Source organism: Callospermophilus lateralis, chromosome 2 (assembly GCF_048772815.1).
Source record: "Callospermophilus lateralis isolate mCalLat2 chromosome 2, mCalLat2.hap1, whole genome shotgun sequence".
Taxonomy (NCBI): Eukaryota; Metazoa; Chordata; class Mammalia; order Rodentia; family Sciuridae; genus Callospermophilus; species Callospermophilus lateralis.
This window is the reverse complement of record NC_135306.1, coordinates 105,417,954-105,444,677: the sequence shown is the minus strand read 5'-3', so window position 1 is coordinate 105,444,677 and position 26,724 is coordinate 105,417,954. Positions and strand designations below refer to the sequence as shown.

General features: G+C 39.1%; 1 protein-coding gene across 4 annotated transcripts in view; it reads left to right on the top strand.

Annotated features, from left to right (window-relative positions):
* Jhy (junctional cadherin complex regulator) overlaps positions 1–26,724 on the top strand; it is a 68,104-nt gene that overhangs the window by 13,790 nt on the left and 27,590 nt on the right. For 3 of the 4 annotated variants that reach the window (XM_076846248.1, XM_076846250.1, XM_076846251.1), the window contains exons 3-4: positions 5,064–5,583; positions 20,224–20,337. In XM_076846248.1, coding sequence (XP_076702363.1) covers positions 5,064–5,583; positions 20,224–20,337 — 634 coding nt within the window. The remainder of the gene's footprint in view (positions 1–5,063; positions 5,584–20,223; positions 20,338–26,724) is intronic. The other variant, XM_076846249.1, reaches the window with a different exon arrangement.

Below are 26,724 nucleotides of genomic sequence, written 5' to 3'. Positions count from 1 at the left end.
CATGTATCTCAACCAGGTTTGTTTCCAAACCCTCTGTATTTTCCAGGTTCCGCTTAAAACATTAGTTTCTATAGCATGTGATATTGCTTCTATAGCCACTTGAGAAAGGAAATCTATTGAGGTTAGAGACTACATCTTTTTTGAAAATTCTAAAATAATTTAATTCTCCCAGTTTTATCTTCATCACCTTTCAGCAGCTGTCAAAATGTTTTGCCTCATGGAAACACTGACATTTCTCAATCCCAAGTCCTAAATTATGATTTAGACATTCTCCACAGTGCCTAAGTCACAACTAAAAAAAAAAATGGATTTTTAAAGATGGGTGTTAATTTTTTCAGGCTACTAGAGTAACACTTATAGCATCACAAGATAGTTTTGTTCCCTGGAAATGCCTGAAGCCTTGGGGAGAGAAGGATCCCTGGAGATCCATCAGCAGGAAGCACAGTACACAACAACAAAGCCATGCTATGGTGTCTGAATGTCACACAGCAAGCAGAGACAAGTAACAGCTCACTGACAGGTGCTTTCATAGCCAGCCCTTACTGACTGTGACTCAGTGCAAACACAGAAGTTAATTAAATAACTTTCCCATGTTCACATAGCAACTGGTGACACCAGGAATTCAGTGTAGGCAGCTGATTCTAGGACGCTTGTCCTTTGACACTCTGCTGAACCATTTCTCAGAACCACAATATTCCATGTCATCATTCATAGAAACAAAGCACCATGATCATTGCATGTGATCGAGGAAAGTCTTTAGCCATGTCTGTAGACATGATGCCATTTTCTGCTGATACTGGTAAAATATGATGACTAGTCTCAGTATATTAATTTTGGTGTAACTGCTGATGTGAAAATCAGAAATCCATTTCCTTCAACGGTTGAAAGTTACTGTTAGTCAGCTTTCCATCACTGTGACAAAATACCTGACATAAACAACTTATAAGAAGGAAAGATTTATTATGATTCATACTTTTAGAGGCTTCAGTTCAGTCATTTGGCCCGGTTGCTTTGGCTCTGTGGAGGGACAGTGACTCATGGCAGGAGCATGCAGTGGAGGATCCCTGTTCATATCATGACAGCCAGGAAGCAGAGAGAGAGAGGAAGAAGCAGGGTCCCAATATCCCCTTCTAGAGCACACACCCAGTGACCTAACTTCCTTCCTCTAGGCCACACCTCTTAGAGGTTCCACCACCTTCCAATAATGTCACAGGCTGGCAACGAAGCCTTTACCCTGTGGGCCTTTGAGAGACACTTTAAATTCACACTATGGCAAATTACTTATTGAAAAAATAGTGGACATTACTCAGTTATTGATTATCTTGTCAGTCTATCATAGAATTATAGAACAATGGATTTGGAATGGACTTGAGATATCATCTAGCAATTGAATCTGGAAATAAGAGGTTAACATTTTCAGTGATAAACAAGGTTATTTCCTCCTATTTTATTTTTATTTATTATTATTGTTGTTGTTGTTATAGTGCTGCAGATGGAACCCAAGCCCTCATGCATACTAAGCAAATGTTCTACCAATGAGCTCTGTTTCCAGCCTTGTCTTCCTATTGGAAATACTTACAGCATCCTGTTTAAATGTTTCCTCATTCATTACAGTTGATGCATCAAGCCTGTCCTCCTCACTGAAGGGGAGGGTCCACCAGCCTGCTTCTCTTTTATGTACTGCTTTTCTTTTGTGCCTAACATTCTGCCTACACACAGGGAGGTCCTCCACAGATATCTATTACTGGCCTACTGAGCAATTCTCTGACTCACCCAAGGCAGACACTGCACCAAGTTTGCTTCACGCCCACCTGTGGGAAATGCTGTGGCATCCATTGCCACTTAATGGACAAGAGCCAGGAACCAGAGCAGACTGCCAGGGTCTGTATCCTGGTTCTACCACTCCTTTGCTCTGTGGCCTTGGGAGACTTAGAAAAGCTCTATCAGCCTTAGTTTCTTCATCAGTTAAATGAGGATAATAATAATAGTACTATACTTCCCTCAAGTTGTTCTAAGGCAAAAATTAGGGATTCACTGCAAGCATTCCTTGAGATCAACGTACAATGTAATGTGCTGTCTTTCTACATCCCACTCCCTACTGAGTGGCAGAACAGTGATGCCCAGGGTTGTCACCTTGAGAGGTGGCCATCCTTGTTCTAAGCAGTGAAAACTAGAGCACTAGTGTATACCAGAAACTCAATGCCTTGGCTGTCCAGAAATGTTTTCTAAAATCTCTTCTCTCCAACTAAACTTACAAATCAATTTATGGAGCCCAGATGCTTTCATAGAGTTTGCAAAGTCATTCAATATCCGACCTCTGCTTGACCTTGAGCTCTGTTCTTCAGCCTTCCTTCCCAACACCCTCCACTTTATTCATTCAGAAGTTGTTCTTGGAAAACACCACATTCTCTCTCCCCTCCATTCCTTTTTACATGCTGTTCCCTCAGCTTAGCACATGCTTCTTTAGCCTTAGGTCTCAGCAGTGCCATCGCTTCCTCCTGAAAGTTCTCCCCAATTTCCTGAGACAGGAGTGGATGTTCCCACTGAGACCTGATGGCCCCATGCCTCTCATCAGAGCAGATATCCCTCCACATTGTAAGCTGCTTGTTAGCTTGTCTCTACCCACTCCGGTCTGTGAGTCCAGCACTGTGTCATTTACCTCCATATCCCCCTGGCTTAGCAAGTGCTTAATAAGTAAGTATTTACTGAATTCATGAGTTTCCTAATGAATAAAGAGTAGAGTCAAATTCAGTTTTTCTTTTCATTATAGTATGGACATGGGCAAACAGCACATTTCTTTATTAAATTTTTTTTTTATTTACCTAAAGATAATAGTTGAGCTTTCTTCTGTACCTAAATGACCACAGTTGAGAGCCTATTTGGAGGTTCTAGCAGGGTTCATATATCCCTGACAAAAGAACTGGACTCCTCTAGTGGGAAGGTCATCCTCCTACATGCATTGGAGGGGCTATACCTGGAGTGGTGAGAAAGGAAGGGGACACCTTTGGAGCACATGCATTGGAGGGGCTATACCTGGAGTGGTGAGAAAGGAAGGGGACACCTACTTGGCCAGCCAGTTTGGCCAAATCAACCTTGCCAATCAGTGGAGTGTCAGGTGTTACAGCCAGATCACCCTCACATCTGCTAAACAGCCACAGATGAACTTTGTGTTTTGCTCAGTGCAAGATAAGTTCTAAAGTCATTCACTAATTTGGCCCAATGCAAGAAGCTCCTGCATGTTTAGATTCTAATTTATTAATATTGGTTTTAAAAAATAAATATGTAATGCTTATTTGTGCTGACTAGAGTATTTTTAGAGATGCAATTATTTATTCTAGAATTCTTATGTCCGTGGCATGGTGCAGCATACTGGGACAGAGACAAGAAAAGGAAGAGAACCAATAGGCCCTGCTGCCCTGATCTTCCCCTAGGTGAGGAGACAAGTTTACCAGAAATAAGAACCACCACAGAGCCCTGCAGGAGACACTGTTGATCCTTACGCATTCTTAAGAAATAAACAAAACAAAATGAATATAACTTCTCAGAGATGAAAGAAACTGGCTCCAAGATGACATGAATTGGCAACTGACACATAAGAGGTAGGGGCACATCCAGAACTTGAGCCACCAGTGTCTGGTCCAAGTCCAGTTTGGGCTCTGCTGGACCATGCCATTGTCCATGTGCCAACTCTTAAATATCCAGGTGACAGGCCAGGCCAGGCCAAGAAACACTGCGAGTTCAGAGGGATGGCAACCAGGAGAAACCACCCCATCAAAGCCTGGGGGCAGGTCATCCTGTAATGCTCAGGACATAGTGGGACACAGTTTGAGATCCCATTTCCTGATAAATGGATCATTCCCTCTCAAACATTTTGCTAGAGGACTATTTCAAAAAGTTTTCCATCCTAATATGCAAACCAAAAAATTCAAAGTGACAATTTAGCAAGACATGGGAATTTTGGCTTTTCCTTCAGTTTTTGCTTTCCACCAAATCAAAGTTCACATTAAGAAGAGTAAATTAGTATTAGGGGGACCATTAGTTTGTTTACCCAGCATAAAATTACATCCTCTGTAAACGGGAATATCAAATAGCATAAAAAGCTGGAGTGATTTACATTTTCTTTTTGATTACAGGATTGCATCCACTGTACTCAAGGAAGGAAAATCTCTCCCATTTAGCTTTTGAAGATCAAAGAGGCCATTAAATATGCCATATTACCAGCATTTTTTTTTTCTTTTTTGGTTAAGACTAGAGGATACTTTACAAATTGAGATTGTCATGGAGAAAAGGGAGGACTTTATTTGGGGTCATCTGCACGCATTAAGAACTAGTTCTTCCCACTGGCAGGATCTTATGCTTAACCTTTCATTCAGATAGGGCCATCCTATAGTATCAAGTACACACTGACATGTCTACTGAGTTTTGTGGGCATAGACCTGACAAGCAAGAGACTATGAACCTTTCAGTGAGTCGCATTCTGATTCTAAGCTATGGGGATCTTTCTATAATACATTTGATAAAATCCACAATATGATATGGAAAGCAAAATTACTGAGAAGAAGGATAAACCTACGTAGATATTAAATTGAAATAAATTCTGGCTTTCCTTCCAAAGGGAGGAGGCTAAGACAAATGATGTCTAGGCAACAATCCATATTTCCCTTCCTAGATGAATAGCCAAATGTGTGCATTACCAGCTAAATTATGATTATGATTTTATCTTCACTAGCTGAAATACTGGATCATTTTTGTGTATTTAAGTGAGTGTTCTCTGAACAATAGTGTTTCATTGCTTAATGTGGTAGACATTTTGTTTTCAGGCATTTAGAATTGTCTTCCATTTTTATTCCATATTTCAATGAAATTGAGTAATTAAGACCTTTTTGTGCTTATGTGTAGTGCATTGTTCTAATCTGAGCCTGAGTTACATCTTTAACATATACACAGTAAGAAGGAAATTAGAGGAGAAAGATTGAGATTAATTTCAAATGAAATGATCAACTGAATACAGTGAGTGAATTATCTGGACTAAGGACTTGCCATTTCTTTTCTGCTTTGGGTAGCCAACAACCTATAGAAGACAAATACTCAGACCTCCGCTATGACCCAAATTGGAAGAATAAGAAGGAAGAAGGGCAGTTGTTGAGGGTGGAAGCATTGCCAGAGTCTGCAGCCAGTTCTTCAGAAAATCTGCCCTTGGATCCACTTTACCCTTCCAAGGAGACTTCAATGGAACTCTCAGAGGGAAAAGGCAAACAGAGAAAGAGCTCTCAGAGTGAAACTTCCTTACTTGGAAGTGAATTTTTAAGCCCAAACTATGAGAGTGGTGCCCAACACAAAGAGCCATTTTCAGAGCTGAGCAGTAGTGATATGGAGGAGAAGTCAAGCAACCTCTCTCAGTACCTGAAGAGTTCAAGTTCACATAACGAGGTGTTCCTGCCAGGATCACGTGGCCCTCGGAGAAGGAAGTCCAGGCAATATTTTGTGGAAAAAAACAAGCTGACTTTGGGATTACCCTCTCCTAAAACAGACTCGTATCTTCAACTTCACAACAGAAAAAGGGGGGAAATTCACCCAGAGCAGGTACGTAGTAGCTACTTAAGCTTCTCTTCTGGAAACACCAAACTGGAATTTACATTTGTTTTCAGTGGCTGGCTATACCTGCTTTGGGGATGATGAAGTCATTGTACCAACTTGGGGGTTAACAAACCTTCCATACTACATTCTGTATGCTGCCCATGCTCCTAGAGTGAGGGGACTTATTCTGCAGATTCTTAAAAGCAAAACAAAGCCCTCAGTGGTTTATAGACTAGGGGAGTGGTTCTCAGCCTTGGCTTTACATAGGAATCACCTGGAGTACTTTCAAAATACTGAGTCCTAGGCTAACAGCTGAAATCCTAATGCAGTTCACCTGTACTGTGCTGCTCTAGCACTCCCTAGGTGATCCTAATGTTTAGCCAAGACTGAGAATCACTAGTCTAGAGCAGTGGCTTCCAAATACTAACATGTATCTGAGTCATCTGGGAGACTTGATAAAGCAGATTGCTGCTGTGTCACATAGGATAACCAATGTTGACAACAATTAATATTTCAAAATAGATGGTAGAGAGGATTTTGAATGTTCCTCCTATAGTTTGGATCAGAAATGTCCTTCAAAGGCCCAAAATGCTTAGTCTCCAACTTAGCTTTATTGGGAGAGAGTGGAAACTAGGTGAGGTCTAGTGGGAGGTAACCTGGTAACAAGGGGACATATCCTTTAAAAGAACAGTCCCTGCCCTTTTCTCTTTGTCTCTTTTGCTTCCTGTCGACCATGAGAAGAGCAACTTTGTTCTATCATATGCCCTATGTCATGCTGTGCTTCTCAAAAGCAACAGGGTTGATCAATCGTGGACTGAAACCTCAGAAACTGTGAGCCAAAATAAGTTTGTCTTCATTATAAGTTGATTATCTCAGGTATTTTGTTACAGCAACAGAAAACTGACTAACACTGTTTCCAATATAAAGAAATGATAAATATCAGAGCGATACCAGTTACCCTTTTTTTTTTTTTTGAATTTTTTAATATTTATTTTTTAGTTATCGGCGGACACAACATCTTTGTACGTGGTGCTGAGAATCGAACCCGGGCCGCACGCATGCCAGGCGAGCGCGCTACCACTTGAGCCACATCCCCAGCCCCAATACCAGTTACCCTTAACTGAATATTACACATCATACCTGTACAAGATCATTAACTTCAGCTTTATTTGTTTTGTTTTGTTTACATTTATTTTATTTGTGTATTTTTATGTGGTGCCGGGGATCGAACTCAGTGCCTCATGCATACTAGGCAAGCGCTCTGCCCACTGAGCCAGGCCACAGCCCTCAGCTTTATTTGTAACAGCAAAAGATTGGAAGTCACCCAAGTATCTGTCAGTTGGAAAGTAGTTAAGTAACTATGGTATATCCACACAAAAAAAGTATACTCTAGCTATTAAAAAAAAAATGAGATTATCTTCCATCAACTCTTATAAGTAATTTAACAGGATTTATTATTAAGAAAAATTCAAGGTGTAGAACAGTGTGTGCAATATTTTTTTCCACATTTTTGTTAGTGCATCATAGTTGTACATATTGATGAGATTTGTTTTAGATATTTATATATGCACACAATATAACAATATAATTTGGCCAATATCACTCTCCAGCATATGTACAGTACTTAAAAATTAGAGAAGAAAAATATATGTCTATTTGCTTGACATTTATAACAACTTGTTGAGGACTATATAAGTAGATGGTTAAGTGCAATGGGTGGAGTGGGACTGCCTGGGAACATAGCTTTTCAATTTATAACTTTCAAATCGCTTATTTTCAACCATATCTATGTGCAAACTTTAAAAATTAAATAGAAAAATAACAGTAAAAATGAGGAAAGAGGCTTTTACAATACACAATTTTGTAGTAACCCAAATAGCATCACATCTCCTGACTGCATTGGGTCGACCCATCTTGCATTTTTGATTGTACATCAGGGCTCCAAACACAACTGCTGACATTTAAATTCAGTTGCTCCAGTCTTTTTGCTGTTTTTATAGATCTCTTGATTTTACACTAAAATGCACTTTGATGCTAATAACTATAATAAAAATGAATAAATAAAATGCACTTTGAATACACAATAAGATCTCCAGCACACAATGTGTGAGGCATGAGATGAAAAGCTACACACACTAGAGGGCACCTGAGCATCATGGTCAGGCAATAACTGCTGGTGAATATTCAGTGCTTGCTTTTATTCATGATTTGTTCAGTAGCCAAAATTTATTTGTCTGAAACTCATTAGTATCTGAGTCAATTTGTGACCTACCATTAAAGGAAATTGTGTTTTGAAAAATGAACTACCCTTCTATCTTGATTCTAATATGACTTTGAAGATGAAGGTGAAATTTAGTATGGGTTTAGAGGAGATGTAAGTGCTTTATGCATGTTATTTGGCTCTTTCCTAGTAATTTCTTGGAAATTACAGGTATTTTACAAATGTTAATATAGAAAGGTTATTCAATCACCTATAGTCTTCAAGACAATATAAAGCCATAAATAGAATTCGTTATTCAGATCCACTGTCCATTCTGCAGATCAACATACCTTTGTGGCTGTTACTAAGACAGCAGGTCAGTCAGTCATCAGATATTTACTGAGCACCAGCTATGTGCTAGGTTCTCTTTTCAGTGCTAGGGATGTTACAGAAAATATAACATGCAGCCGTCCAGACAGGAACTTAAATTTCAGTCATGTGACATAAGAAACGTGTAATCAAATAATTTCAGTTATTGATCACACCTTCAAGGAGCCTGCGTAGCCGTTATTTAATAAGCAATGTGTGGAGTATAACCTGGGATAATTAGCTAGGTGCTTGGGGAGGGCTTTTCTGTGGACACCTCATTCAAGTTGAGATGTGGAAAGAGGAGAAATGGAAAAGCATGCAAGGTCTGAGAAGAGCTGTGCTTTGCCCCACTGAGGCCTTAGGGAGCATTCTCACATAGCGAGCAACCCAACTATATGGGAGTAAAAGTAAAACCAAAACAAAAGTACTGGTTGGCAGGGCTGGGGTTGTGGCTTAGTGGTAAAGCGTTTGCCTAGCATACATGAGGCACTGAGTTCAATTCTCAGCACCATATACAAATATTAAAAAATAAAGATCCATCAGCAACTAAAAAATATCTTTTAAAAAATGTTCTGGTTGGGGTATCAGAAATCAAGGATTAAATTCTAGGTTCTCAGACTGTCCCTTACTAGATATTTGAGCAAGAAACTCTATAAACCTGACCTTCCTCATTTATTGCAAGGCGTCAGTTTCTTCCTTGGATGACTATTTGAAGAATCTATACACAGCAGACCCTCAGTGAATGGAATCTACCTCTACCACTAGGCATTCCTTAGGCATGGAAAAGAAAAAGAACCTATCCAGTACATAGGTCCTTCTAAAAGAAAAAGAACCTACCCAGTGCACAGGTCCTTCTAAACAGCTTTTTCTTTTTTCAGGCTACAGAACCTCAAAATAAGAGTTATATATCTTCAAATAGAACAAAGACAAAATGTGCCTTTTGTCCAAAAAAAAAAAAAAAAAAGTGGGGAGGAGAGATAACATCTGTATTTTCCAGTAGCCCATCCAATGGTGTGACTCCTCAAAAACTGTCCTCAAAGGGGATCTGTCTGGGCACACCTCCCACTTGCTGTGCTATCTCCTGAGGGTCCCCAATCAACCAAATGCTGTCTCATAGATTACAGAACTCTATGATCTCATAGCCAACTAATTGGCATATTTCTTTGCTGATTCCTCAGATACATATATTGATCCTTCATGATAAATTACTTCTGAATAACTTCTATTTATCTAGTGTCTAGTACGTTGGTTTGAAGTATGGTTTTATATCATAATTCTTTCAACACTTGCCCCTCCCTTCTGGATTCTCCTCTGCCTTCCCAGAGCTCATCTTGGGTACGAATCTGATCGTATCTATATACTGCTTAATGTGACTTGCTGTTATCTTCAAGATAAAATTTAAACTCTCAGAGTGGTAAAAAGGCACTTTATGACCCAGCCACACCTACCTTTTTTCTTTTCTCTCTCTCTCTCTCTCTCTCTCTCTTCTTTCTTTTCTTCTTTTTTTTTTTTTGTAGCTTCATGGTTTATTTTTTAAAATCACCCTGTAACTCTTAAGTCATAGTGCTTAACACGTACTTTTTTTTTTTTTAACACGTACTTATTGAATCAGTTTTTAGGAAAAATAGGATAGAAGCATTATATTCAGGGAATTCTTTTCTTTCCCTTCTGTCTAGGAAAGATATTGTATAGTTACTTCGATGCTGCTTTTAAAAAATAATTCTTGGTTCTTATGAAAGATAACTATGGTTTAGCAAGGAAAATTCACTGGATTCAGAATTCAAGAAACTAGATGTGAGTGCTGGTTAGCCTCATCCTTTGTCCCTCCCTCCCTTGCATCCTGTGCTCCAGCCATTCTCTGGTAGCTCACAGTTCCCTGGCTTGTTTGCTTGGGAAAACCTTACATTCCTTTTCAGATTCATCTCAAATGTCTCTGCCTTTATGGAGACTTTGAATACCCTTTCTTGCAACTGAGCATCAACCACAGAACCCACAACGCCACAGACCCCACAACGCCACACTGCACAGTTTCCTGTGTGCATTTGTATATCTTTATATGAGCTCCCTAAAGTCATGGCCCAATTAATTGATCTCTGACTCCCCAGAGGTTGGCATACAGTAGTCACTATTTAAATAGTTAATGAAGAAATTTAATTTTTAAATACTTCTTCCTTGATTCAAAATTTTTAATGTTTTTAAAATGAAAAAAAAAAAAAGAGACTAACATGTGCTTGTGTTGTTCACTTAACCCTGGAATTTGAAATCAAAAGACCCGATTCAAACCCCATTATTGTTGGAGCCATTTATTACCTTTGGCAAATCACAAAATCTTGCTAAGCCTTATTTTTCTTCATTGACATGAACTTACAAATGTTTGCTTTCTACTACAGATTCAGAATTATTGGGATGATCAAATGAGAAACTGTATATGGAAGCTTTTTACAATCACATAGCCCTACATAAATATAAGTTGCATTTATTATTGAACATTTGGTTTGAATTCACAGTCTCTTACTGGATAAGATTACTACTTAAGTGATATATTGCACTTCTTTCCCAATTCATTTTGAATTTAGTAGAACCTTGAGTTGTCCATAAGGCCTTACCTTTATTTAAATTGGGATCATTTTGGTGATTGTATTTGGTTAGAAACATAAAGCTCCTTTTTATAGAAATCTTATTTTGGTAGTGCATTTGAGTTCCACCTCTCCTGTTACACTTGTAAAAAATGATTCTTCTCCAGAGCAGGAACTCTGTAGATGTTTGCAGATTGATAGATTTTCTTATTTTGCCCTGTGTGGCACCACAAGAGCACTTACTTAGGGAAGTATAATTTCAATTGAACTTTATGGTTTTTTTCAATAAAGACATTTCTTAAGGCATCTTTCTTGTGTGTGCTATTCAGCACTTAGTTGCTTAAACTACCAATTTGTATGATCTATAGAGTGACACTTCATTAATTCCACATTACTGAGGAGGGATCCATAAAAAGAAAACTTCCCATGTAACTAAAGCATGCCCTTTTGAAAATTGGAAATTTAACATAATTATTCATCTTTAAGGTTTAATCATTTTTAAGCTTCCAAAGTGTACCTGGTATACCTAATAATTCTGAGCTGTCTTACACAGGGCATATTGCACTGTCCTGTGGTGAAGTCAGAAGCTGTGGTGATGCAAATGATTCTCTGCCTCTTAAATAACCCAGTCTGCCTTGAGTCCATGGCCACTTTATGGTGTTGTCAGTGTATCTGTTCTTAAGGAGCTTTTAACCCCGTGGGGAGCAAACATGTAAATAATCAGTACCAAGTGAAAACTGCTATACAGGTTGAGCACCCCAGTCCAAAAATACAAAATCTGAAATGCTCCAAAATCCAAAACTTTTTGAGCACTGACGAGATGCTGCAGGTAGAAAATTCCATACTTCATGTGATGTGTCAGAGTCAAAATGCAGGTGCACTAAAAAGGTTGCATAAAATTACCTTTAGGGCATGTATATAACGGTATGGAAAACATAAATAAATTTATGAAAAACGTAAGGAACTCAGAAAACAAAGTGCCCATCTCTGTCCACAGAAATCAGAGGACTTCCCAGAAGAGGTAATCATGGAACTGGTTCTTTAAAAAGAAGTAAATGTTAGTAACGGAGGTAGCAGGGCTGGGGTTATGGCTTAGTGGTAGAGCGCCTGCCTGGCATGTGTGAGTCACTAGGTTTGATCCTCAGCACCACACAAAAATAAATAAATAAAGCTATTGTGTCCATCTACAATTACAAATAATAATAATAATAGAGGTAGCAGTAGAGGAACTACAGGTAAAGGGACCACGTGTAGTGGTATAAAGTTGTGAAAGAGCACTATTTAATTGGAAAACTGCCAGTACCTCAGGAGACTCAGTACTGCTATTCTGAAACTAGTAGCTGCTTAATTAAATCAAATAAATTGGTCAGAGAAGACATGGGAAATGTTAACAATATACCTTAACTATTGCATTTTCACATATAATATATAAGAACACATTGAATTGCTTTTTTTTTTTTTGGTACCAGGGATTCAACCCAGGTACCAGGTACTTAATCACTAAGCCACCTCCCAAGTCCTTTTGCTTTTTGAGACAGGGTCTCACTAAGTTGCTTAGGGCCTCACTAAATTGCTAAGACTGGCTTTGAACTTGCCATCCTCCTGCCTCAGCCTCCTAAGCCACTGGGATTACAGGTGTATGCCACTGTGCCTGATGAGTTCCCATTTTCTTTTCATCAATTTGAGAACATCTATGTCTTCCAGGTTTGATTTCTCAAAAGCAAAGAACAAATTTAGGAAGCCTTTAGAAACAATGCAAAAGCATAGTCTCTTTGGATTTTTATGAATATTTCCCCTAATCTTTTACTTGTTTTTCTCCCTACATTTTATTTTGCCATTTATTTTTATTGAGTAATTCTAGATCATTTAACTTAGTTTTCATGAAAATCACACCTCTGTGTTCACATTCAGATTTCTCCAGATTACCTAATTTTTACATACAGCAAGCACAATCGGAACACATAGGTTGGGAACAAATGTAAGACTCCTGGCAAATGAACGACTCAACTAGTGGAAGCAGAAGTTCCAAGGTAACCTTAAGGAGCCCACGACCATGAGCATCTAGCCATGGGTACTGGCTGGGATAGCACCATGAAAGATGGAAAAGTCCCTAATTCAATGAGTTAGTTAAGGAGAAAGTAGATACTGCTGAGGCTGATTGTGAGAATGGGGATGCAGGTATTTAGGGTAGAGAAATTGGTGCCTTTCACATAGATCCTTGTATGTCATTTTAAAGGAAAAGCTTTCAAAATGAGATCCCCAGGCCAACAGCACCATTGCCACCTGGGAATTTATTAGCAGCACAAATTCTTGGCCCCATTCCAGACATCCTGAATCAGAAACTCAGGGTGAGGCCCAGCGATGTGTGTTTTAACAAGTTTTCCAAGTGATTCTGATAAAAACTTAAGCTTTAGAACCACCGTACTCAAGAGTTAATCCTTGCCTCTGATGATATGGAATCATTGAAGGATTTTAGTAAGGGAGAAATTTGAGTACAGTGCGCAAGCTGTGCAGTAAATGATTTTTTCTTTAAGTCTGTACCTTGACCATCATACTACATATTCTTGGTTTGTTCAGGAGGGTTCAAATTAATAGTTATCAACCTTGCTATAAGTTACATGAGTTACATGGGATATTTCTAAAAATCTGTTTGGCATTCTTGAAATGGCCAATTATTTCATTCTCTTAATATGTATTGAAAGCTTAATATATATATATATATATATATATATATATATATATATATATATATATATATATATATATATATCAAGCATTGACATGGTGCCTGGGGTCTATTACTGAATAAAACAGACCAAAGTCTTAGCCCTTGTGAAGCTAACTTCTGTTGGGAGGAGATGGGCAATAGATGAAATAGATAAATTGGGTATTAGGAGGAAGTGAGGAGAAAAATGAAACAGAACTGGTAAGGATTACTGAAGTGAGGGAAAATTACAATTACAATTTAAATAAGTTATGAGGCAAGGTGTCCCTGAGAGGGTATAAAGGAGGTGAGAGAATATACCATCAAGTAGATAAAGCAGTTCCTGGAAGAGGGGACCAAAAATGCAAAGTTGAGAAGCTGAAAGACTAGTGGGCCTGGGGTTCAATGAGCAAGGGGAAGAAGAATGGAAGACCAGGTCTCTATTGCCACCTTATTTTATTAACAGTTGACTGCCAGGATTTAATATAAATCACAAATCTAACAAGATAAAAATAAGTAGCTATACAGTTGTCCAGTGTATCTGTGGAGAATTGGTTCCAGAACCTCTCATAGATAGCAAAATTTGAAAACATTAAAGTCCCATAAATAAAATAGTATGTTGCATACAACCTTCACTTATTCTCATATATACTTCAAATCATCTTTACATTAATTATGATACTCAATGGAATGTAAATAGTTTAGACTGTTATTCAGGGAATAATAACAAGAAAAAAGTCTGTACATGTTCAATATGGACCTAATTTCTGCCCCCCAATATTTTAAGTCCCCGATTGATTAGATCCTGGGCTGTGGAATCTGTGTATGTGCACAGCCAATTATATGTATTCTGATGAAGGTGGAAAGTTCAGTGAGCAATGTGTGTTGAACTTGTCTTTCGGTTGTATTTATCAAGCATCCAATGGCCAGGAATATCCAGAGCCGCCAGGTGGCACGGGTAAGCAGCTCCCTTGGAGCTGTACAGCATGGCAGTCCTGCCTTCATGGAATTTCAAGTCCAGAAAGGAAATCCAACATGGATACCAGGGTGACACTTGTTACAAAGGGAAAAGTGTAGGGCTCAAGGCCATATGCTTGGTGCACCTATGCAGCTTCCTCTGGGATCAGGGAAGACTCCCTAGAAGAATTTACATTTCAGCCAGAGAAAGAATGGTGAATAGGGTGGTTCAGAATAAGTGAAGTAAAGGAAATTTCCAAACGAAGAATGGTGTGTGTGTAGACCCAGAGATGGTGGTGTGTGTGGCCCTTGGGCACAACTGAGAGGCAGCGGAGCAGGAGAGAGAAGAAAGTAGATGGGAGCCCGAGGCACCTGGTCTTGTACACCTGTAAAGATTCGGGACATGAGAAAGAATTGGAGTGTTTTTAAGCGGGTGACTGCCAATTAATTTAGGGGTTTTAAAACTCAAATATCTTACACTGAAAACGAATGTAAAAAATAATATAACCAATGATTTCGGTGTCATCAAATTCTTGTTGAGTATGCACAGGCTAAACACATCAGGAATGTTCTATAGGAATGGAGAAAGGGGCCAAAGCAGAGCCCAAATATTTCATGTGTGTTGTCAGTAAATAACTAAATAATCCTAATGCCTCAAGAATCAAAGCATCTGTGCTAAAATCAGCGAGGCAGCCTGATAAATGGGAGAGTGCTTGTGTCACGGTGCTTCTGCCTGTTTTATGGGTCACATATAAATACAGGCGGCAGCAGTGCCGACATTGGCAGGCATAAACTGAAAAGTAGCAAAATATTTTAGAAATAGGGCAGAGAAATAAATACTTGAGGTCACTCATTAGGGAGGTTAATAAAGAAATGCTCCCAGAATCTGATGATAGTGCCTAAAGAGAAGGATTACATAACATATGTGTTGGAATGATGGTAAGCAAATTCCACACTAAAAAAATCAAGACACTTGGGCGTATTTAATTTGGACACATGCTAACTATCAATACAGTGCCTTCAAGGAATGAGCATAACAAAGAACCTAATAAATTAATGTGGGGCTCCTCGCTTTATGTAAATGTAAGATCAATAGTAAAAACAGAATATAAAGGGGAAGAAGGGGCAAAACCTCCAGTGACAGCAGAACTTAATATGGTTACTGATGCTTGTTTCAGTGTGTGTCTATGCAGATCACTAATTCACATACAGCTCCTGGTAAAGCATTAAATTTGTTTTCTGTGGCACGGTCTGATTCTCCAAGAACCTGAAGAGTTTCTTTGAGAGAGAAGTAGCAGCCCAGTCTAGCTCAGCTGTACTCAATCTCAGTTGCTTCCCTACCTACAAACCCTCACTTCAAAGCAAGGAACATAATGTACAATTTTTTAATGGCTCTAGACCCAGGCACTCAGACTCTCTGCTCTGCGCCTTACCTCAGTGTAAACACCTAATCAAGATTGCCTGCGCTTCAACAATAGCAGCCAAATGCAATTCGAGAACCACAAGCCTTTGAAGTCCTCCCTGCAAAGGCCGGTTTTCTAGTCTGGGATAATGACATGCCATGATTGCTGTCTTTGTTGTATCTTTTCAGTAGAGAAGCAATTATAGGCCCCAATTTAACAGAATAGACATTACACAGCTTATGATGCTCAAAATGCAATTTCATTTGATCATTTTCTCGATTTGATTGGTATTAATAGAATGGTTCACAAAAAAAAAAAAAAAAATAGCTGGCAGAGGTTGTGTCCCATTCCACTTTCAAAGAGATAATGTAGAAGTATTCTTTACTTGCCCGGTGAGTCTCGCTGGGGTGATTCAGCCACCGAGTTCCACCAAAAGAGCCTGTGGAAGGGAATATTGCACATCCTTCCTTCTCTGGGAAAGGAAGCAGCAGACTCTGTATTTTTAACATGTAAACTTTTCATCAGAACCACATCAGAGAGCCCATCATTGTCTATAGAGTAATTTAATATCACCAGTGATAAGCTGAAAGAACTAAACCCAAGTTCCCTTTATTTCTTAGGCATTTACACAAGTCGGTGAATTGGCATCCTAGTGACAGATCTGTGGAACTGTTCAGCTTCTTGCTCACAGCTTCCAGAGCTAGTTCACTGCCACTTGAGGTTGGAGAAGGATTACTTTCTCACCAACTTAGTCAGCTTGGTTAGATTTTTTTTTTTTTTTAATCTCTTGACCTTCATTTCTCCTCCAGGACACGGTTGATTATTCTTTCTTAAACGAGTGAGCTTTCTCTTTAACATTGTGATACTAATGGATCAAAATCTTTGTAAAAGCACCAGCAAATGTTGTAAAAACGAACCTTTTCCTGTCATTGGGTGTTTCTGAACTAGCACTGTGAGAAGGACCAAGATAGAAACTTGAGAAATGGTACCTGACCTTGAGAGGCAGCATTTATTGCCCTAAACTTTTTGTTTCAGTGCAAATTAAACTTTTTCTTGATGTGAGATTTCCCATTTGCAGAGGAAGTTAATCATTGAAACCAATACTTACATATAAATGGTAAATAGATAAGGCTGGTGATGGTGTAGATTTTTAAATACCGAAAGGTTGATAAAAAGTGGGAAGAATGAGAAGAAAACATTTTACTTTCACTTTTAATCAGAATTCCATGATCAAATAGTACATTTTTGTGGCCTATTTTAGGAATGAAAATTCAAGGAAAAACTTTTTTTTCCCCACTTTCAGATCTACCGTTAAGCTTCTAAGCATCTACAGCGCCTAGCCACCTTATCTCTTTACAGCGTGTATGTAAGTACAGTAATTGTGATAGCTATTTAATAGTTAGTAGAGAGAGTTTAGGGACAGACAAGGTGACACTCAGAAGAAATAAGATGTTGTCCCTTGTGCCACAGAGGCCACATAGAGTGGTCAGGAATGAAGTTATCTTCACTGACAAATATTTACTTTGATTTAATATTTATTTATTTATTTATTTATTTATTTTTAAAGAGAGAGAGAGAGAATTTTTTTAATACATATGACTTTTATTATATTTATTGTGGTTAAGCATATTATAATTTACCTTATTGAACAAATAGTTGACAATTTTATATTTTTATTAATTTTTTTCAGTGACATGGAAAACTATAAGCTTTTCTATTATAAATTTAATAATACAACATTGTAATTCTTTAATATTATGCTTAGTGATTTTTTTTTCTTTTTTTATTGGTTGTTCAAAACATTGCAAAGCTCTTGACATATCATATTTCATACATTAGATTCAAGTGGGTTATGAACTCCCATTTTTACCCCAAATACAGATTGCAGAATCACATCGGTTACACATCCACAATTTTACATAATGCCCTATTAGTAACTGTTGTATTCTGCTACCTTTCCTATCAAAAGAGAGAGAGAGAGAGAGAATTTTTTTTTAATATTTATTTTTTAGTTCTCGGCGGACATAACATCTTTGTTTATATGTGGTGCTGAGGATCGAACCCGCACGCAAGCCAGGCGAGCGCACTACCGCTTGAGCCACATCCCCAGCTCCTGATTTAATATTTAACAAATATTTTTTACCTCTTTTTAAATTGAGTGCTGCACTTTGTAAGCATGAGGTGAAAGTAAGCTGCAGGGGGGAATTTGAACACAAGGCTCACAGACGCCACATCCCATGCTCTTTCCAGTCTCACTGCTGGCCACTTGTCACGCTAGGCAGCCCAGCAGAGGAAATGTAACAGAAAAGCGTCAAAGCCTGGAGCCAAACTTAAGGATTAATTACCTCAGTCCAGAAAAGCAGAGACTTGACAGCATTTATAGGCAAAGAACCAGAGAATGGCCACTCTGTGCTTCTCCAAAGAACAGAGGGACAGAAAATACGGAAAGATGTATTTCTGCTTGTGTAAGGAAGAGCCCGCGTTTGGGTTGCTCAGTGATGGGTTTGGGTTGCACAGTGAATACTGTGTTCATCTTGAATGAAGCAGAGGTCCCTTTCTCTTCCTCAACCCATGGTTGATCTTTAAACATGTCCTAGTCATGAAAAGTGGGTAATGCCCTCCAGGAGATAAGGCATCTATTGAGGCAGAAAGTGGATGACATCTACCAGGGTTGGTGTGGTGGCCTGTGTCTATAGTCCCAGCTATTCAGGCAGCTGAAGCGGAAGGATCATTTTGAGCCCATGAGTTCAAGACCAGCCTAGGCAACACAGAAAGGCCTCATCTCAAAAAAAGAAAGAAAAGGAAAAAGTTTGCTTTCTAAACTATATTCTTGATGGCTAGAATTTATAAACACAGAACCTTTTTTCTTATTTTAAAATAAGTAGCCAATGGAGGCAACAAAGGGCCCATCATTGAATAATTTGGGATCCGAAATCCCATGTGTCTGCCTTGCATCAGTTATTCCTAAGTATGACTGCAAATTAGACAAATTTTCAGACCATTTCTTACTTTTTAAAATAACACATAGGGAACTTTAGAAATACACCACTATCTGGAGCAACCCCCCAAAACTTCCAGGTTAACTGGCTTGTGGGGGGACTAGGGCATTAGTAATTTTTAAACACTCCCTAGGTTTTCCTACTATCTAACTAAAGTTGACTTTAAAGACCACTGATCCACATCATTCAAATTCATTAAGTGGCAGAAGTACAAATTCTGCAGGTCTGGGAGGATATCTCTAATGAGTAAGTTAGCTTAGCAAAATGTTTAAATGCAAACTCCGGAATTAGGTAACCTGGCTGTTCTCCTTACTAGTTGTTGGTCCTGGGCTATTTACTCAATCTCTCTGTACCTTAGTTTACTAATTTTCAAAAATTAGATCAATAATAGTACATGCCTGCCCGGGATGATGGTGCACACCTGTAATCCTAGCAACTCAGGAGGCTTAGTCAGGAGGGTCTCAAGTAATAGGCTAGCCTGGGCAAACTAGCAAGTCCCCATCTCAAAATAAACAGTAAAAATTAGTGGGTATGCATGGCACTTGCCTAGCATGTATAGAGCCCCCTGGGTTCAATCCCCAGTACCAAAAAAAAAAGCAAAAATAATAATTATAGTACTTGTCTGATAAGGTCGTTACAAGGATTAACTGATATATCCTATGTTAAAGGCTTAGGACAACTGCTGCCATACCATGAGCATTCTGTTGTTATGTTAGATATTGTTATTTCTGTTGCTGTTGTCATCATTTTGGGAGTACAGATGTCCTGACAAAATTTACGATAGTACAAAAGTATATGCTTACAGTTATTCTGTATTTTACTTTCAGTACAGTATTCCAAAAATTAGAAGAGATATACCAAAAATTACATGAGATATTCAAAACTTTGTTGTAACATGGGCTTTGTTAGATGATTTCACTCATCTGTAGGCTAATGTAAGTGTTCTGAGCATACTTAGAGGTAGATGAAACTGAACTCTGATGTTCAGTAGGTGAGGTACATTAAATGCATTTTCAATTTATGACAGGTTTTCAGGACACAACCCCATTGTAAGTCAAGGAGCATCTGTGTAGTATTATTTCATCACAGTTCTGTTGATATGATCAAATGTTCCTTGCAGTATCCTCTTCATGTATCTAGTCTAAAATTGGGTTTCCTGAGTATGCATGGCATTTCAAGTAAAGGAGTAGTTTGACCTCAGAACACCAGTTTCCCCTCAATGACTGCAAGAGAAAACATTTCCCTCAATGCCTGCAAAATTATTCCCATTTTTCTTGGGAATTATCCAGGTCCCTGAAAACTACAGAGGAATCTTTGAAATTAACTGAAAATAAAAAATCCAGCCCTGTCAGACCCTTCTAGAATGCACAGACTTGAGTCTCTTGACTCTAAACTAAAATGAACCAGTTAACATGCTATGTATGTTTTACCCTCTCAGATCTACTACCCCATCAGAGTAACTGGCAAGACGTCTGTTCAGAATGCCAAAGAGATGGAAAATGCTGCCATCGATCCTGAGGACAAGTGGCATCAAAGAGCACAACAGTTAAAGGTTACTAACTAGATTGCATGTTAAGTGTGTTTCAAGTGATACTGCTGAATATAAGTCATGCTTGTCACTGAGTTCTTGGGGATTTATTTTTTGTCTGAGAATAGTTAGTTCACCACCATCCCTTATGGGGGAGACTGATGAGCCATTGGTTGGTCAGGCAGCCACCCCTACCTGTTTCACCAAAAGTTCTTTTTCTCATATGATCATCCTATCACTCTTTAAACATAGAGCTAAAGCTCTCACAGAAGGGAGTGCAGGGGGAAATTCAGAAAAATCAGGAAATCATAGTTCCAAAATGTTGTCCAGTTCTGTGCTACCCCTTTATCTGGTTCCTTTGGGAGTTGGCAGTCACCCATTATCCCTAGGTGACTGGGTGCATGGGAGTCTTCAGAGCCTTACAAACCCTCTTTTGCAGAATGTGAAAGTTTACCAGCTGATAATTTATCATGTGGACAACTTTTTAGGCCATGGGTTTTGTTGTTAGTGTGCTATGTCACTAACAGACCAAATATGTTTGTCCCTGTCCACAATGTCAGAATTCATTGAATAACAATTCACAGGCTACACCACTCTCATCAGTGGCAGTTCACTGAATATTTGTGGGTCACCTGGTAGTCATAAGCCAGTCAATCACAGATTCTTTTTTTCTAGCCAATTCCAATTATAGATAATTTCTAATATCTATAACAACCAAGTCATATATGTGTGTGTGTGTGTGTGTGTGTGTGTGTGTGTGTGTGTGTGTATGTTATGGAAAAGATTAGAAAGGATTAAGGCAGACACAGGCATTTAGAAGGCTGAACTAAGGGCAAAGAAAACATTGTTTATTCCCAAAGAGTCACTGTAGGTGGTCAGATAAGACTACAAACCAGCCAGAGAACTTGTTCAGGGTGCAGAGCTGTCAAAACACAGAAGCCTACTCATATGGACAGCAGTTTCACAGTGTCAGCTTGAGATGTCAGCTTGGTCATCCCAAGCAGGAGAAACCACACTGTGCTAAAGTCCAAGGACAGAGATTCAGAGGTTATTGCTGTGGCAGTTTTCTTGGGCAAGGCTCATGACAAGCGACTAGGTGAAGGGATCAGGGTGCAGCTGTGTCCAGTCCAGGGTGCTCCTCCTTTTATGGGTGTCAGGGGAGGGCATTGCATCACCTAGTGATCTGGTGTGTCCAGTAGGCTTGTTTTTCCAATGAGTTTTATATGCCCATGCATCCATGTGCTGCTGACTAATTTGATAAGATCACAGGTGGTCATTCTTATTAGCACGAATTTATCAGTTTATGCCTTATCAGTTTATGCTAGGCAGGTGGTGGCTATTCACTTATGCAAACAAGGTATAGAATCATTCCACCTCAGCACTTAAACTCAAAATGGAGTTGCTTTTATGGCAAACTATTGCTTTACAAAACAGAGTAGCAGAGGTTTTAGCATAGCCTGAAAACTGCTGTCCTGTACATCATGGAGTAACTCAGAGCGGGGCACAGCTCTGCTTTGAAACCATAAATGTGATTTGGGGGAAGATATTTTTTGCAGTTTTCCCCACTGATTATTTCTTTAGAATAAACAGAAAAAGCAGTAGTAGCTGAATATTTTTTTCCTGAATCAGCTTATGGAATTATGTGGAGTCACTGTTGGATCAGGTTTTATCCCCAATTAAGAAGGGATGAGCCCTTTGAAATCATGGAGCCTATAAAGCATATCAACATCATCAGATACAACTATGTCTGCAGTAATGGTAATAATAAAGATAATAAAGTTCATCCCAGCCTCGAAGAAGTTAGAAAATAGGAGCAGCCTAAGTCGTGTCTTTTTCTCCCTGTGGTCTCCATGCTGTTCTTAAAGATGTGAATCAATCCATCAAGCAGTCAGTCAAACAGTAGGTTTCCCAGAGCTTTCTGAAAACTGATGCCAGGGGGCCATACCCAGAAGTTGAGAGCTTGGGGACTGACTCTCTCCTGCAGTGAGATGGGGGTGCATGGATCTACCCAACAGCCCTGATAGAGAGCCAGCCAAGGGAGCGTAGCCAGCAGGATCCAGGGAACCAAGGCAGCACAAAAGGCATGTCCTGCATTATGGGCAGTGGACTGGGTCAGGGTTTTCTGGTCCTTGACCTGTCATTTATTGGATGTATAATTTGGGGGCAAAACTCAACTTTCCCTGAAAGCCTTGTTTTTTTCATTGTGAAATGAAGAGTTGGAATAAATGACCTTTATGGTCCATTTCAGCTACAAAATGCTATGATTCTGAGACCACTGATTTCTAGTTATTTAAATCATTATAGAAAACATTTTTGAAGTATTGAAGATTATTGCAACACATAGCTTTCATAATTGTCACTAGGGAAAATGGTAGAATTCTCTGCCAACAATAAAATCATCTAGGTAAAATGAGAGTGCTTGAATCATGGCACAACTCTAGACAGAGGCAGGAAGCAGCTTTGTGTGGAAGCCTGTCGGAAGAAAGCCAGACAACGCTTTCTGTTCTGTGTGTACACTATGATTAATATGTTCACAACCTACTCTTGGACGAAGACAAACTAGAACAAAACGCCTAAAGATTGTTAGAAATCAAATAATGGTGACACAGAGTGGCCCAAGGGAAGTTGCCCTTTCTGCATTTAGAAAGGTCTGTTACAGCACTGTGCGTCTTTCATGCTGGCTGGCCCTCGCCATGCAGATACTCCTGGCTGCCTTTCTCTTTCCTCTTCGACTAGCCAAGTTCAGTGCCTTCGTTTCTGTCCTCCCTCAAATGTCCTGCAAGGCCTCCCAGCTCCCCTACCCACTCCTCTGCCCACCTTGGCTCCTCTGGAGCCTGTTGTCTATACTGCTTACTCAGGGTGTTCATGGTTGCCATGTCTTATACCTGTTGCCTGCTTTCTTTTACCTATCATACTAGAAGCTTCTTATTTTCTGAGTTTATTTTGTCTTTTTTCAGGGGGATGGGGTTGGGGGACTGTAGATAAAATCCAGGGTTTGGGGCATGCAAGGCAAGAAATTTACCACTGAGCTACATCCCAGTCCTAGAAGCTCCTTAAAGGTTAAGATTATATCTTCCTTTGTGTCCCCTATGACAAGGCTTTCCCCAAAGCTGGTGCTCAGTAAAAATGTACTAATTGATTAGTAAAAAAAATTGATTAGTAAAAAACTAAAAGACACATTTAAAGGTCACTAAGTGCATCTCCAAGTGAAAATGGGCCTCTTTAAATGTTTTTCTTTAAAGATGGCTTTCAGAGAATCTACAGATCCTTCAGTAAACTCCCCCTAACAATGAATGACTCTAACTACTAAGAATATATCAAAATATTTCACACAGATATCTATTGAGTACCTGTTATATTCTAGGCACTATGGAATAAGTAGATTTTTTAAATTTTTATTTTTAGTTATTCATGACAGTAGAATGTATTTTGACAGAATATACATACATAAAGTATAACTTATTTTATTTAGGTTCCCACTCTTGTGGTCGTACACGATGTGGAGTTACCCTGGTGTATATAAATACAAGGCTAGGAAAGCTATGTCCAATTAATCCATCTTTCCTATTCTCCTCTCCCTCCTTTCTCTTTATTTCCCTTTCTCTACTCCAGTGGATTTCTATTATTCCCATCCCCAACTTCCCTTGCTTTGGGTTAGCATCCACAAATCAGACAGAATGTTTAGCCTTTGTTTTTTGTGAATTGGCTTATTTCACTTAGCATGATATTCTTCATTCCCATCTATTTACTGGCAAATCCACAATTTCATTCTTCTTTATGGCTGAGTAATATTCTATTGTGTATATATACCACATTTTCTTTATTCATTCATCCATTGAAGGACACTTATGATGTTTCTGTAGTTTGGCTATTGTGAATTGAGCTGCTATAAACATGGATGTGGTTGTATCACTGTAGTACACCAATTTTAAGATCTTTGGGTATACACCGAGGGAGTGAGATAACTGGGTCAAATAGTGATTCTATTCCAAGTTTCCTAAGGAGTCTCAATACTGCTTTCCATAGTGGTTGTACCAATTTGCAGTTCCACCAGCAGTGTATGAGAGTACCTTTTGCCCCACCTCATCGCCCACATTTGTTGTTATTTGTTTTCTTTATGACTGCCATTTCGACTGGAGTGAGATGGAATCTCAGTGTAGTTTTAATTTGCATTTCTCAAATTACTAGAGATGTTGAACATTTTTTATATTCTTTTGACCATATTTCTTCTACCGTGAAATATTTGTTCAGTTCCCTTGCCCGTTTATTGATTGGGTTATTTATTTTTCTGGTGTTAGGTGTTTTGGTTTTTTTGGTTTTTTTTTTTTTTTTTTTTTTTGAGTTCTTTGAGTTCTTTGTATATCCTGGAAATTAATGCCTTATCTGAGTTACTGGTGGCGAAGATTTTCTCCCACTCTGTAGGAACTCTGTACACGTTCTTGATTGTTTCCTTTGCTGTGAAGAAGCTTTTCAGTTTGATACCATCCCATTTATTGATTCTTGATTTTATTTCTTGTGCTTTAGGATTCTTTTTGAGAAATTTGGTTCCCAAGCTAACATGTTGAAGAGTTGGACCTACTTTTTCTTCTAGTAAGTGCAGGGTCTCTGGTCTAATGCTTAGGTCTTTGATCCAGTTACAGTTAAGTTTGTGCAGGGTGAGATATAGGGGTTCAGTGTCACTTTATTACATACAGACTTCCAGTTTTCCCAGCACCATTTGTTGAAGAGGCTATCTTTTCTCCACAGTATGTTTATGGTGCCTTTGTCTAGGAAGAGATAACTGTATTTGTGTGGGTGTGTCTCTGTGTCTTCTATTCTGTTTCATTGGTCTTCATGTCTGTTTTCACACTAAGGATTGCTTTGGCTATTCTGAGAGTATTTTTCCAAATGAATTTCATGATTGCTTTTTTTATTTCCATGAATAACATCATTGGGATCTTTATAGGAATTACATTAAATCTTTATAGCGCTTTGGTAGTATGGCCATTTTGATAATGTTGATTCTGCCTGAGAATAGGTGGTTTTAAAACCAACCAACTAACAAATTTAAAAACAAAAAACTCTTCAAAAAATAAATAATTAAAACATAAGGAAAGATACTTTTTCTAAATATCTCCTCCCTTCTAGGCATCCAGAACTTTAGTGGACATCCTGTCATGTAATCATCATAGTACTAATATATAATAGTAATAATATGCAAGTAAATACAAAAATGCAGTGAAACTAAAAGAGCACCTAATTTTGCCCTAAAAGGACTGAGGAACCTCCCCAGAAATGACAGCATCTGGGCTGTCCCAGAAGGTTGCAGCGCAGGGCACCAGGTGTGAAGGTGAAGATGTGGGAGAGAAGATAGTAAGATATGTGCTAAGAATTCCAGACACTTCAGTCACTAAAGGAGAGAGGACAAGGGAGGAGAGTTGTGTGAGGTGGGGTGGACAGGTTAGCAGAAGCCAGATTGTAAATGGCTTTTATGTCCACCAAAACTGTTAGATTTTTATTGGGTGGACAGGAGGTAGCCATTGGCAAATTTTGAGCAGGCTAATGACAAAATCAGGCTTGTGTGTTAGAAAAATCACTTTGTTGTCTGAGGAACAGATTGAAAGGGGATAAGACTAGAGAGAGAGCAAAGCCAGGAAGATGGCTTTTGCTGTGTTTTCTGCAAGGTGTGGAATGGTGGTCACACTTGCTCTGTATTTGTCATCCACTCCACGCGCAGTTGGTTAGCTTTCTGTGTGGTGGTGGGATCCTACTCCACCCACTCGACTGAACTTCTTTTAGTTCAGGGTGACACCTAATCCCTCAGCCCCTGCACAGAAGTGGTGAGGAAGTAGAATCCATTGCTTAAACAGAAGGTAAGAGCGTCATCGGGGGTGTCTACATGTGTGATCTGTGGTACCAGAACCACTGAGGAGGAGAGGAGGGATTTGGGCACTGGAGACAAAGGGAGGAGGGTGTGAGGACAGGATGGTGGCTGGTGTTGAATTTGGTGATGCCTAGAGGAAAAAGGACATGTGATCTGGTTGTAGAAGTCAGGAGGACATCTAAGTTAGCCATGTCCACTTGCATCAGGAGCTTTTTTTGAAGGATTGAAGCTATAGGGATTGCTGAGATGACCCAGAAATTGTGTGGAGTCAGAGGGGAGTGTGGAGAACCAGAAGGGGCCCCATAGTAAAATGTTAAGGGCGGGAAGTGGTAGAGGAAGAAGATAGAAGGTCAGAGTCTCAGAAGGGTTTGCCATACAGGAGGAAAGCTAAGTAGATAAAACAGAATCAGGGAACCTGAGACATGAAATTTCAAGAAAGAGGAATCAGTGAACAGAATTGAACACTGCAAAGACAAGTTTAAAAAGTGTCATGGAAAGGGCATCATATGTGTAATTCATGCAAGGCTCAGATGATTCAGGAAAAAAAC